Here is a 12794-nt window from a genome sequence, read left to right on the forward strand (position 1 = left end):
CCCCCCCGGCACGCGGGCCTCTCCCATCGCGGAGCACAGGCTCCGGACGCGCAGGCTCAGCGGCCATGGCTCACGGGCCCAGCCGCTCTGCGGCACGTGGGATCTTCCCGGACCGGGGCACGAACCTGTGTCCCTTGCAAAAGCAGGCGGACTCTCAACCACTGCGCCACCAGGGAAGCCCGGTTATTGCTATTTTTTGACAAAAATTGTTAAAACCCTCCTAAGAATTCTCCCTAACTAAAATCTCTTGACATTTAATCTGCTGTTGGGTCATCTAATTTAAGAGAAACTGGATAATGTCACTTCCATTCTAGAATACGTTGCTGGCTTTCCACAGTCTTCCTGGGAACGTCCATCCTCAGGTGGGCCTCCCGGACCTCCATGATTGACCCTTGCTCTCTGCACCTCAGCCTTCCACAGCCTTGAGCACTCTTCCCCTGTGCCATCTGGCTAACATTCCCATTCCTCCTTTGTAACTCCGTTAAGTCACAAGCTGCCCCTCTTCCGAGAAGCCTTCCCTCCACACTGAAATGACCTTTCTCTGTGCTCAAGCCATAAGTAATATTCTTCATAGAATTTATCATATAAGTACCACAGAATTGTTCATTTACTTACAGGTTTCTCCTCCCAGACCTCTTGTCAGTTCCTTGAGGGAGGGAATTGAATAATTTATCTCTCTATTCCCAGAGCTTATCACAATGCTTGGACCAAAGTATATAGTAAAAAGATTTAAAAGTTTTTTCTCTTTTCAGAGACATGAAGTGTGAATCTAAGCTGTGCAGGGGTTGTGGGAACTGCAAAGGGAGAAGTGCCCCCCCACTCTGCCCCTGACCATGATCGCTGTCAGAGGGGTATTAGCTTCTGGGGCTGGGTCTGTCTCCTGCTCAGACATCCTTTTCTGGAGCTCAACACAGCCAGCAGACCCCATGGCAAACGTGGCTCCCAGCACCAAGTGTGTCCCAGCTGCAGTCTCCACGTTAGGGCACAGCATCTCTGAGATGCCCTCCCATGCCATCCCAGGGATATTAACATCCAGGGATTTCTCTAGGTTTTTGGGTTTAGCCAGGCCATGCTGCCGTTGTTCCTCTGGGATGGCATGGGAAGGCTGCTCTCTGAAAACTCTGCACTGCTCTTCTGCATTTGCTTATCTCCTTATTTGAAAGCAAAGGGTCCATATTGAGCCTCCCCAGGACCCAGGCAGGACGGTGCTCACACACATTAGTGCCTGCAGTCTCTCACTCAAGTGTTACTTTTCCGTTTCATTTACAACTCTCATCTCTCCAACTTTCAATCTTTAATTAAAAGTGTCTTTAATCTGTGACGAGGATAAGGAAATAGAAAATAACTAGTTCTGCCTGCTTTTATCTTAATCAGTCTCATGCCTAGATGGTGGCTTTTGAAAATAGAAGTCATGCAATTGGTATTTTTATTATTTGGTCACAATCTGCCACTCTTACCTGGGAAAACAGTAGTCTCATGGCTTAAAACACAGGGAAAAAGAAATTTTAAAAAATTACTTCCAAACTGATGACAAATTTTATGTACGTTAAGAGATGTATTTCTGAGCGGAATATTTCAGTTTGTTATTCCACTAGAGTGTCATGTTATTTTCACTAATCGATCAAACAATATGTATTTATTGATCAACAGGCTCAGAACTGAGCTAAGTACTGTGAAGGGTACAAAAGCACTAGAAGGGCTTAAAAAGTCAATAACCAAATTGCCAAATGGATAAAAATTTCTTCCTGTTGCTTAATTTGTAAACTAGTTAGAAAAGTAATTTAAAAGTTGCTTAATGACAGATCTAAACCAAAATGTTTTTTAAACCTCTGAGAAGTATCATTAGATCAAGAAAATTTTGATTTGGGTACACATGTTTCATTACTTTTAGATCTGGCGTGTAGAAAACCATGGTAGGATGGAAATTGACCGAAACTCGTATGGTGAATTCTATGGTGGTGACTGCTACATCATACTCTACACTTATCCCAGAGGACAGATTATCTACACCTGGTAAGTCTCCCTCTTTCATAAGATCTCAAGTTCCGTAGAGGTCACATTTTGCTCCAAAGTTAAATTTCATTAAATTCCACGCAATAGGGGGTAGAATTATCCTATAAATACGCCAGTGAGGTTTGTATAACATGCAAGTAGTATTCTTTCGATATGATTTTGACTGTATTCTGTAGCTGCTGTCCACAAGCAGGAGGGGTTAGATAAGTGTCATCCTTTCTAATCTAGGAGAAAGTTTTGATAGCCCAAGGGTAGTGTTCCTGTAGTGGATATACAGTTGAATAACTCATCTCCTATGCAAGCTAACACTCCAACTGGCATCAGGTGCCATGTCTTCTTGTTAAAATTCACAGAGCCCATCTTGATTGGAGCTGCAACATTTCAATGATGCAAATCCTCTAAGGCATGTATATAATTTATGATTCTATTTCATACTCCAGAGACCTCAAATTGATGCATGCTTATTCTTTGTCCTCATGAAATTCATAGCAGTAATGAAGAAAAATGCCATTGCATCCGTATCTCGTATGGTTTTTGCATAATGACTTGAGTTAATTGAAGGTTAAGTTTACTTAGAGAGTCATTGCCAGTGCGGAGTGTCCAACCAAGTAAGTGAAGTACACATAGCATGCTGGACTCTTCCAAAGGGACAGGGATTCTGCAACAAATCATGCAATGTGGGATTCTCAAACTTTTTTTTAAGTGAAATCAGGAAAAGTAGAATATTTCTGAGAAGACTGAGAAAAATAAAAGAATTTTCAAACAAGATCTTAAAGCTGAGGGCTGTAGGCCAAAGGTGCAAGGGTGAAGCAGGATCCTGCCTTTGCCTACATGGTGATGGCAATCTTCAGGGAACATATTGAACATATGCAGACTTAGGTGTCTGCTGATATCGTGACATTTCTCTCTGGTGAGCGTCCCACCAGATGACAGAGACATCTGTCCACACAGTGTGACCACTTAACACTTATACTGGCCAGTGCCTTGAGCTTAACCAAGTAAAGGAGATGAGATGATTTTCCCTATCCCATAGTTCTTGGTACCCAAAGGGTGGTCTGTGAACCAAAAGCATGGGCATCACTAGGGAGCTGGTTAGAAAAATGTCAGGCCCTCTCTTAGACGCACTAAAGCAGAACCTGCATTTGAACAAGATCTCAGGATGATTCATATGCACTTTAATGATTGACAGGCACTGCCTTAGGCAGTGGTTCCCAACACTAGCTGCACATACTAACCTGGACAGTTTTTCACAAATCCAAACGCCTGGCCCCCACTTTATACCAAATAAAGGTGGTGGTAGGACTCCTGAGATTCTAATGTACACTGTGGCATTAATGAGAACCACTGTGTCCAGGGACATTTCTGACTCCACAGTCACATCACATCCTGTCACAGATGAATGTATTTAGCTATTTAGCTCTATGTTTAAGATGCCATCTTCATAGTAACCATTTATTTGAGCAGCATGTTTGTGCCAGCAAAGTGCTAGGTGTTTCCATATATTATCTTTCTTCCTCACAACCAGATTATTTTCAAGTGAAAGGTAAGATAAAAAAGGGAGGAGGATGGGCTTCCCTGGTGGCGCAGTGGTTGAGAGTCCGCCTGCCGATGCAGGGGACACGGGTTCGTGCCCCGGTCCGGGAAGACCCCACATGCCGCGGAGTGGCTGGGCCCGTCAGCCATGGCCGCTGAGCCTGCGCGTCCGGAGCCTGTGCTCCGCAAGGGGAGAGGCCACAACAGTGAGAGGCCCGCGTACCACAAAAAAAAAAAAAAAAAAAAAAGGAAGGAGGACTTAGGCAGATTAATTAATTTAACCCAAGGTCACAACTCTTGTAACTGGTGAAGCAACATTTCACACCTTGATCTGCAGCTCTCTTTAAGGCCTGTGTGCAGCTATACCTTGGTAGAAGTTGTGTCCTTATTTTGCAATTTCCTTTTCTAAAATTTTAATTCAGAGAAGTGTGTGCAAAGCGTGGCATTTGTAGGGATAAATTTATTGTTCCGAGTCAGCTTTTCTTTTACATTCTGTTTCTAGTTCTTCCTCTTAATTCTTTTTGGTATGTAAAAAATATAATTAATTGTAGCACTCAGATCAAAGAAGAAAGACTAAATAAGTAATTCAAGAGAATGTTTTGAGGAATTAGCAATTTGTAATCCATATCAATAACTATGTGGATATAACTAAAACAGATTAAATCAGGTCGTACATTTTAAACGCAGTAGCTATTCCTTCAATCGTACGAAAGTATTCATAGAGAGCTTTCTATGTGCCAAGCACTGAGCTAGATACTAAAGATACAGTGGTGAAAAAAAAAAAGCCAAAACGTTGCCCAAGAATTTATACTTTAAAGAGAGAAAGATGGTTATCAGGCATTTCAATGAAATATGAAGGGTTTAAGATAAAACCAAACTGAGTGATCTTTGGGGAATTAGGGACAGACACTCAAGCTAACTCCTAGGCTATTGGTGAAGGGCTCTTAGAAGCGACATCTAAGTGGGAGCAAAAATGGGAGCGATGAAAGCAAGCAAATAGGGAAGTTTTTCCTAGCAATGAAGGGAAAATCGTGCTCTACTCGGTTAGTAACGATATATGGCTAGAGCAAAGTTAAGGAGCAAAAGATAAAACCAGAGAAATTAGAAGGAGCTAAATAGTGAATGGTCTTGTAACCATCCTGGTGAAGATGAACTTTATTTTCAGGGCATTGGGAGCCAGTCAAAGAGTTCGCACAGGGGAGTGACATGATTGGTTTCCATCTTAGAGAAATTATTCTGGTTAACATCTAAAGAATGGACTGGTGGGAGATTGATGGCAGAGAGGCCATTTGGAATTTGTTGCAATGATCCAACTGAATGATGATATGGCCAGAGTTCAGTGTAAGGGAGGGAAAGGATGAGCAAGTGTGCAAAGTATTAACGAGTTGACATCTGAATGACTGGTTACAGAGAACGGAGAAGATGACTGAGTCAAGGGTGGCCCCAGATTTCTGGTATGTGCACAGGCGGGTAGTGTTTTATTCGCTGAGATAAGGAACTTAGGAGGAGGACAAGTTTGGTCCTCACTGTAAAGAAATCAAAGAGAAAAACAAGATGAAAATATGTCACATTTTTAATAGTCATGACCTTTGGGCTAGGACTGGGGCTGGGGGAGGGGGTCATTTAGTTTTCTTCTTTCAGTTTGATATGTTCAAGGTTTCTGTGATGAGAATGTATGACTTTTTGAGATATCAAGAATATAAGTTAGATGCTTGAGTCCTCTTGTGAATTTTTGTCATTTAATATCATGGATGTTAAATATGTCAGTTTGTTAATATTGTATGGTTTGCAGAACTTCGAAAACTTCCGAAAAGGTAGCAAAGAGGCATTTAGAAAATGCCTCTTGAAGACTAGCTTTCAAATTAAACAGCTTTCCAGTTTATGTGATAATTTCAATGCAGGGACGTAAATAGGTTAAATCCAAGAAGCAGAGTTGAAGGTGACAAACTAGAATTAAATCACTTTGTCTCTTTATTTCTGAAACCACTTACATTCTAAAATGATAGGCGAAAAATAATTTCAGCAGTGATCTTTCTCTGAAATGTCAAGTAGTTGAAAGTGAACAAACTTAGAACAATGGCAATGATGAGTCACTTGAAGCAGTAAATTGCATTTTCATGCAGCATTTATTTTTAATGAGTAACAAGCACCGCAGATGTATAAAGAAGAAATCATATGAAAGTAGATTGCTTTTTTTCCCCTTAGGCACAGGATTTCAAAATTAGAGGAGTCCTTGACCTCCTGGGTCATAGATCAATAAAGCAAATTGGTTTGAATCTGTGTGGATGGAAGCATGAGTCACTTTGGCATGAAGAGGAAGAAGGGCTCGAGATGAACAGTGAAATATTTATTAAGAGTGTCAGATGGCAAAAGTTTGGTGAAGGTTTTCAGTTTTGCTGGTTGAAATACTCCAGGAAAAAAAATAGTAAAATGGTGACAAAAGTTTGGTGATGTAGTCTATTAGTTAGTTGAATTTTTTTCCTGCAGAAAAAAAAGGAAATGAAGAAACATCCAAGGAGTTGCAGATGTGACGAAGGAAGGACAGGCGATAACAGACCCTGGTGTTTCCTCAGCTCTGTGTTACACCCCAGCCGGTGCTCCCAGTGGCTCCCGGAAGTGTTTGCTAGCATGATAAGCTCATGGAAAATTTAGGCTATTAGCCTTAAAAGACTGTATCTTTATGGGTGCCTTTGTTATGAAAAGCATTTTTTATTTTTTTAAACGTATGCCTGACATGAGCATATCTTTCCGTTTTTTTGCACCCCACTGTAGAACATTTTTATATCAATCACTTGACTCTGTTGGTTCAATGAAATATTCTGAGATAAATGAGACGTACTCCCTGAATTCTGTGTTTTGGGGGTGTGTGTCTGTGTGTGTTGCCCAGGTTGGGAGGCTATTGTTAACCTGTTCTGGGTATGGAACAGGTAGCTCACTCTCAAACCTTCAGAAGAAAGGATATAATTAATTTTCAAAATCCAGTTCCAGGATTAGTGTTCTTCTAGTCACACAAAGATAGGAGGAGTGGCTCCAATCAATGCTCAGTGCTTTCACTGGCTTTTCCCTCCCACAAAGTCATCAAACAAGCAGATCTCCCAGAGGTTGCTATATAAGTTAAGCCAGTGATTGGAGTTATAGCCACAAGCTACCCTAGAAAGAGAAGTTGCAAATGAACTGGATGAATTGATTCATTGACCCTTTTTCTTTTTGGCTGTGTTGGGTCTTCGTTGCAGTACGTGGGCTTCTCTCTAGTTGCGGTGTGCAGGATTTCTCTCTCTAGTTGTGGCGCACCAGCTCCAGGGTGCATGAGCTCTGTAGATTGTGGCATGCGGGCTCCCTCGTTGAGGCGTGAACTCAGTAGTTGTAGCGCACGGGCTTAGTTGCCCTGTGGCATGTGGGATCCCACTTCCCCGACCAGGGATCGCACCTGTGTCCCCTGCACTGGAAAGCGGATTCTTTACCACTGGACCACCAGGGAAGACCCGATTCATTGATCCTTATCTGGGTCACTGGTAGTTTAGCTTCTTTTACGGTTTTATTAAAAATTCCTTTAAAGAATTGCTAGAATGACAAAATGGGGCTTCACCATTGCCTACTTCTGATGATTATTTTCTTGATTTTTCTGGGTCCACACATTTGTTACTATGATCACCAAATATTCATGGAAAGATAAAGTACTTCTAATATCCAGCCTAATAGATTTGGCTCATATTCTACTCAAATGGATTATTTTCACTGTGAAGATGGTTTCCCAAAATAGGCACCTCCAACTTGAAATCAGACAGAATCGACTACTTAGCGGAGTAATTATGGAACTAAAAATGGACCTATGAAATGGAGATTAAAGATACTTATCATATGTAGTTCTAAACAATACATGGGATAGTTCATGGCTCAATGTTAGTTACGTACTTTAAAAAAACAATAACTTCTATGGCTTTATCATGTCAAAACAGCCGGTTTCTTCTTGATCTTTCATAATAACTTAAGTTTCTGCTTGAAATGCCTACATTAGAAGATCTTAAAACTTAAATACAAACTAATTTATTTTACTTTGGTTCCACCAGGCAGGGAGCAAATGCCACGAGGGATGAACTGATGACTTCCGCATTCCTGACCGTTCAGTTGGATAGATCCCTTGGAGGACAGGCTGTGCAGGTTGGGATATTTTTACCCCAAAACTTATACAAGTTAAAGTTTTCTTAGCCCAGTGTCTAGTTAAAACCCTTTTCCCAAGTTGGGATGGGAATTTGACCCTTTCTAAATATTATATTTTTTTCATTTTAGAATTTAAATATTCCTATTCTCATGCCATACTCGTTCTCTCAGATTCTGGAAAAGAGGGAGCAAATAAAATTTAAAAAACAGAAACAAAAATAAACTATTAACAGATTTAAGAGCCCCAAAGAATCATTCCTTTAGAATCATATCAGATCAATGATAGCCAGTTGCTATTAAAACTGTTCTACCTGAGTTATCACTCCCAGGCGATCACTTTCAAGTTTTCAAATCTTTATAAATGTGTAATGCCTTCTTCAAAGGTAGAAAGTAATTAGAAAAGTAAGTCCAATACTTTAGTACATAAAAACTGAGATGTGGAGAGTGAATTTGGTCTTCCAGCTGTTTTTCTTTCCATCTTGGATTTTAGTTCCTAAATAAAGCAAGTTAGACCTAAATTTAAAGGTGCCTATTAACTTTTAAAAAATAAACAAACTGGACTTCCCTCGTGGCGCAGTGGTTGAGAGTCCGCCTGCCAATGCAGAGGACATGGGTTCGTACCCCGGTCTGGGAAGATCCCACATGCCGCAGAGCAGCTAGGCCCGTGAGCCACGGCCGCTGAGCCTGCACATCCGGAGCCTGTGCTCCGCAACGGGAGAGGCCACAACAGTGAGAGGCCTGCGGACCGAATAAAAAAATAACAATAATAACTTTTTAAATTGTTAATTAACAAATTAACAACATGATTGAATTCTGTAAATGCACTAACTCCCCATGAAGTTCCCCATGAACTATTATTCATTTCTTTTTTTTGAATTTTATTTTATTTATTTTTTATACAGCATGTTCTTATTACTTATCTATTTTATATATATTAGTGTATACATGTCAATCCCAATCTCCCAATTCATCCCACCACCACCACCACCCCTGCTTTCACCCCTTGGTGTCCATACATTTGTTCACTACATCTGTGTCTCTATTTCTGCCCTGCAAACCAGTTTGTCTGCACCATTTTTCTAGATTCCACATACATGTGTTAATATATGATATTTTTTTATCTCTTTCTGACTTATTTCACTCTGTATGATAGTCTCTAGGTCCATCCATGTCTCTACAAATGACCCAATTTCATTCCTTTTTATGGCTGAGAAGTATTCCATTGTATATATGTACCACATCTTCTTTATCCATTCGTCTGTCGATGGGCATTTAGGTTGCTTCCATGACCTGGCTATTGTAAATAGTGCTGCAGTGAACACTGGGGTGCATGTGTCTTTTCGAATTATGGTTTTCTCTGGGTATATGCCCAGTAGTGGGATTGCTGGGTCATATGGTAATTCTATTTTTAGTTTTTTAAGGAACCTCCATACTATTCTCCATAGTGGCTGTATCAATTTACATTCCCACCAACAGTGCAAGAGGGTTCCCTTTTCTCCATACCCACTCCAGCATTTGTTGTTTGTAGATTTTCTGATGATGGCCATTCTAACCAGTGTGAAGTGATACCTCATTGTAGTTTTGATTTGCATTTCTCTAATGGTTAGTGATGTTGAGCAGCTTTTCATGTGCCTCTTGGCCATCTGTATGTCTTCTTTGGAGAAATGTCTATTTAGGTCTTCTGCCCATTTTTTGATTGTGTTGTTTTTTTTTTTAATATTGAACTGCATGCGCTGTTTATATATTTTAGAGATTAATCCTTTGTCCGTTGATTCATTTGCAAATATTTTCTCCCATTCTGAGGGTTGTCTTTTTGTCTTGTTTATAGTTTCCTTTGCTGTGCAAAAGCTTTTAAGTTTCATTAGGTCCCATTTGTTTATTTTTGTTTTTATTTCCATTACTCTAGGAGGTGGATCAAAAAAGATCTTGCTGTGATTTATGTCAAAGAGTGTTCTGCCTATGTTTTCCTCTAAGAGTTTTATAGTGTCCGGTCTGACATTTAGGTCTTTAATCCATTTTGAGTTTATTTTTGTGTATGATGTTAGGGAGTGTTCTAATTACATTCTTTAACATGTAGCTGTCCAGTTTTCCCAGCACCACTTATTGAAGAGACTGTCTTTTCTCCACTGTATATCCTTGCCTCCTTTGTCATAGATTAGTTGACTATAGGTGCTTGGGTTTATCTCTGGGCTTTCTATCCTGTTCCGTTGATCTATATTTCTGTATTTGTGCCAGAAGCATATTGTCTTGATTACTGTAGCTTTGTAGTATAGTCTGAAGTCAGGGAGTCTGATTCCTCCAGCTCCGTTTTTTTCCCTCAAGATTGCTTTGGCTATTCGGGGTCTTTTGTGTCTCCATACAAATTTTAAGAATGTTTTGTTCTAGTTCTGTAGAAAATGCCATTGGTAATTTGTAGGGATTGCATTGAATCTGTAGATTGCTTTGGGTAGTATAGTCATTTTCACAATATTGATTCTACCAATCCAAGAACATGGTATATCTCTCCATCTGTTGGTATCATCTTTAATTTCTTTCATCAGTGTCTTATAGTTTTCTGCATACAGGTCTTTTGTGTCCTTAGGTAGGTTTATTCCTAGGTATTTTATTATTTTTGTTGCAGTGGTAAATGGGAGTGTTTCCTTAATTTCTCTTCAGATTTTTCATCATTAGTGTGTAGGAATGCAAGAGATTTCTGTGCATTAATTTTGTGTCCTGCTACTTTACCAAATTCATTGCTTAGCTCTAGTAGTTTTCTGGTGGCATCTTTAGGATTCTTTATGTATAGTATCATGTCATCTGCAAACAGTGACAGTTTTACTTTTTCTTTTCTAATTTGTATTCCTTTTATTTATTTTTCTTCTCTGATTGCCGTGGCTAGGACTTCCAAAACTATGTTGAATAATAGTGGTGAGAGTGGGCAACCTTGTCTTGTTCCTGATCTTAGAGGAAATGCTTTCAGTTTTTCACCATTGAGAATGATGTTTGCTATGGGTTTGTCATATATGGCCTTTATTATGTTGAGGTAAGTTCCCTCTATACCTACTTTCTGGAGAGTTTTTATCATAAATGGGTGTTCATTTTTGTCAAAAGCTTTCTCTGCATCTATTGAGATGATCATATGGTTTTTATTCTTCAATTTGTTAATGTGGTGTTTCACATTGATTGATTTGCATGTATTGAAGAATCCTTGCATTCCTGGGATAAATCCCACTTGATCATGGTGTATGATCCTTTTAATGTGTTGTTAGATTCTGTTTGCTAGTATTTTGTTGAGGATTTTTGCATCTATGTTCATCAGTGATACTGGCCTGTAGTTGTCTTTCTTTGTGACATCTTTGTCTGGTTTTGGTATCAGGGTGATGGCAGCCTCGTAGAATGAGTTTGGGAGTGTTCCTCCCCCTGCTGTATTTTGGAAGAGTTTGAGAAAGTTAGGTGTTAGCTCTTCTCTAAATGTTTGATAGAATTCACCTGTGAAGCCATCTGGTCCTGGACTTCTGTTTGTTGGAAGATTTTTTATCGCAGTTTCAATTTCATTACGTGTGATTGGTCCGTTCATATTTTCTGTTTCTTCCTGGTTCAGTCTTGGAGGGTTATACCTTTCTAAGAATTTGTCCATTTCTTCCAGGTTGTCCATTTTATTGGCGTAGAGTTTGTATTCATTTCTTGAATGAAATATTTCTAAGAACTGACATCATCTATGTCATTTAGTTGATCTTTCAAGTAGTGATTACCAAATCATGCAAAAACTTTGAGGATAAGGCCCTGTGCCTTATAAATTCTATATTTCACAGTTAAATATTTGATATACCCAATGAATGAATTGTCAGCCAATTGAATCCTAAAATGGCAATGAAATGGTAATGCTTCACCACAAGATGGCGGTGGTTTACAACAATGCATAAATAAAGTCCTGAATTGCTGTTTTAAACATTCCTTCGTAGACTGTATTAACAGTACTGAAAAATTTTCAGTTTACCTTTCTATCTCTTATTTTCATTTCGCAGTGGAGAATGGGCCTTAATCAGTAGCCCTCTTTCTTTCATGTTGGCACTTGATGTTTTCTCAATGTTATGGGAAATGCTAAGCCAACGGCAGTTTTAGGAGCTCTTAGCTAACCTCACCCCATGCTTTGGGGTGTGACTCAAAAGACGTTTTAACTTGTTACTCGCTTATTTGAATGTCTACTAGTTGAAAGATATTTGTGGAGTTAGTTACTTTCAGTGCTCCCTAGGCTTCCCTATGATGGTATGTGCATCAGCATTCCCATTCACTTGGCTTCTAGAAAAAGACAGACCAGGGTAGGAGAGATATTTCAACTTTAGCATAGGGCAAATAATTTTAAAAAACAGGAGAGTGACACAAAATTTGAACTCTTTATGTAAATACATGCATCAATAGATTATGCAAGGGATAGGAAATTCGGATCTGATCCAGTATCTGTTGTTAAACTAATAGGTGAAATTAAATAACTTGCCATTTATTTTCTTCCATTTCCTTATCCTGAAAAGTCCTGATATTGTATTTTAAAAACAGCTTATATTAAACAAATCTACTAGTACCATTTCCATAGGTAAGCTAAAAAGTATAAAGTCTATTCTGTTTATTTTTGTCAGTTTTTGATGTTTGGATTGAAATCTTTATTCATCCCCAGATTACGATGATTTTTTTCATCTTACAGTGGTAGGGATGTAAAAAGAATGAGTATACTTTCGTGTTGTCTTATTTTTGAAAGAATTTGAGTGAATGCACATCTCCTAACCTACTGAACGAGATCCAAAACATGTGAGAGACAGGTATACCCCTAAACATCTGGAAAGCTTGGTGCCCTTGTAAAAAAAGAGTAATTTTCATAAAAGACGGCATACATCAGCACTTCGTTGTTTTCCCCCTTTTGGAGATGTAGATGAACAGACTTGAAAATTTGTGCTTTCTGGAAGCAGAAAGTGGTGCAGTGTGGTGCTGTGTCCCCGAGAAGGTGCTGTGTCTGGAGTAACGACTGGTTCCTAAGTCAGTGAGGAAGCTCTGTTTGATTATCATTAACCTATATTTTCTGTTGATTCATCGTTCCTCCTGCTCTTGACTTTATATAT

The 12794-nt window shown here is 39.4% G+C and overlaps 1 protein-coding gene across 3 annotated transcripts in view; it reads left to right on the plus strand.

Annotated features, from left to right (window-relative positions):
- Positions 1–12794, plus strand: part of SCIN (scinderin) — a 134705-nt gene that overhangs the window by 49762 nt on the left and 72149 nt on the right. For all 3 annotated transcript variants that reach the window (XM_060157107.1, XM_060157105.1, XM_060157106.1), the window contains exons 9-10: positions 1892–2013; positions 7614–7704. In XM_060157107.1, coding sequence (XP_060013090.1) covers positions 1892–2013; positions 7614–7704 — 213 coding nt within the window. The remainder of the gene's footprint in view (positions 1–1891; positions 2014–7613; positions 7705–12794) is intronic.

This window comes from Lagenorhynchus albirostris, chromosome 8 (genome assembly GCF_949774975.1).
Source record: "Lagenorhynchus albirostris chromosome 8, mLagAlb1.1, whole genome shotgun sequence".
NCBI lineage: Eukaryota > Metazoa > Chordata > Mammalia > Artiodactyla > Delphinidae > Lagenorhynchus > Lagenorhynchus albirostris.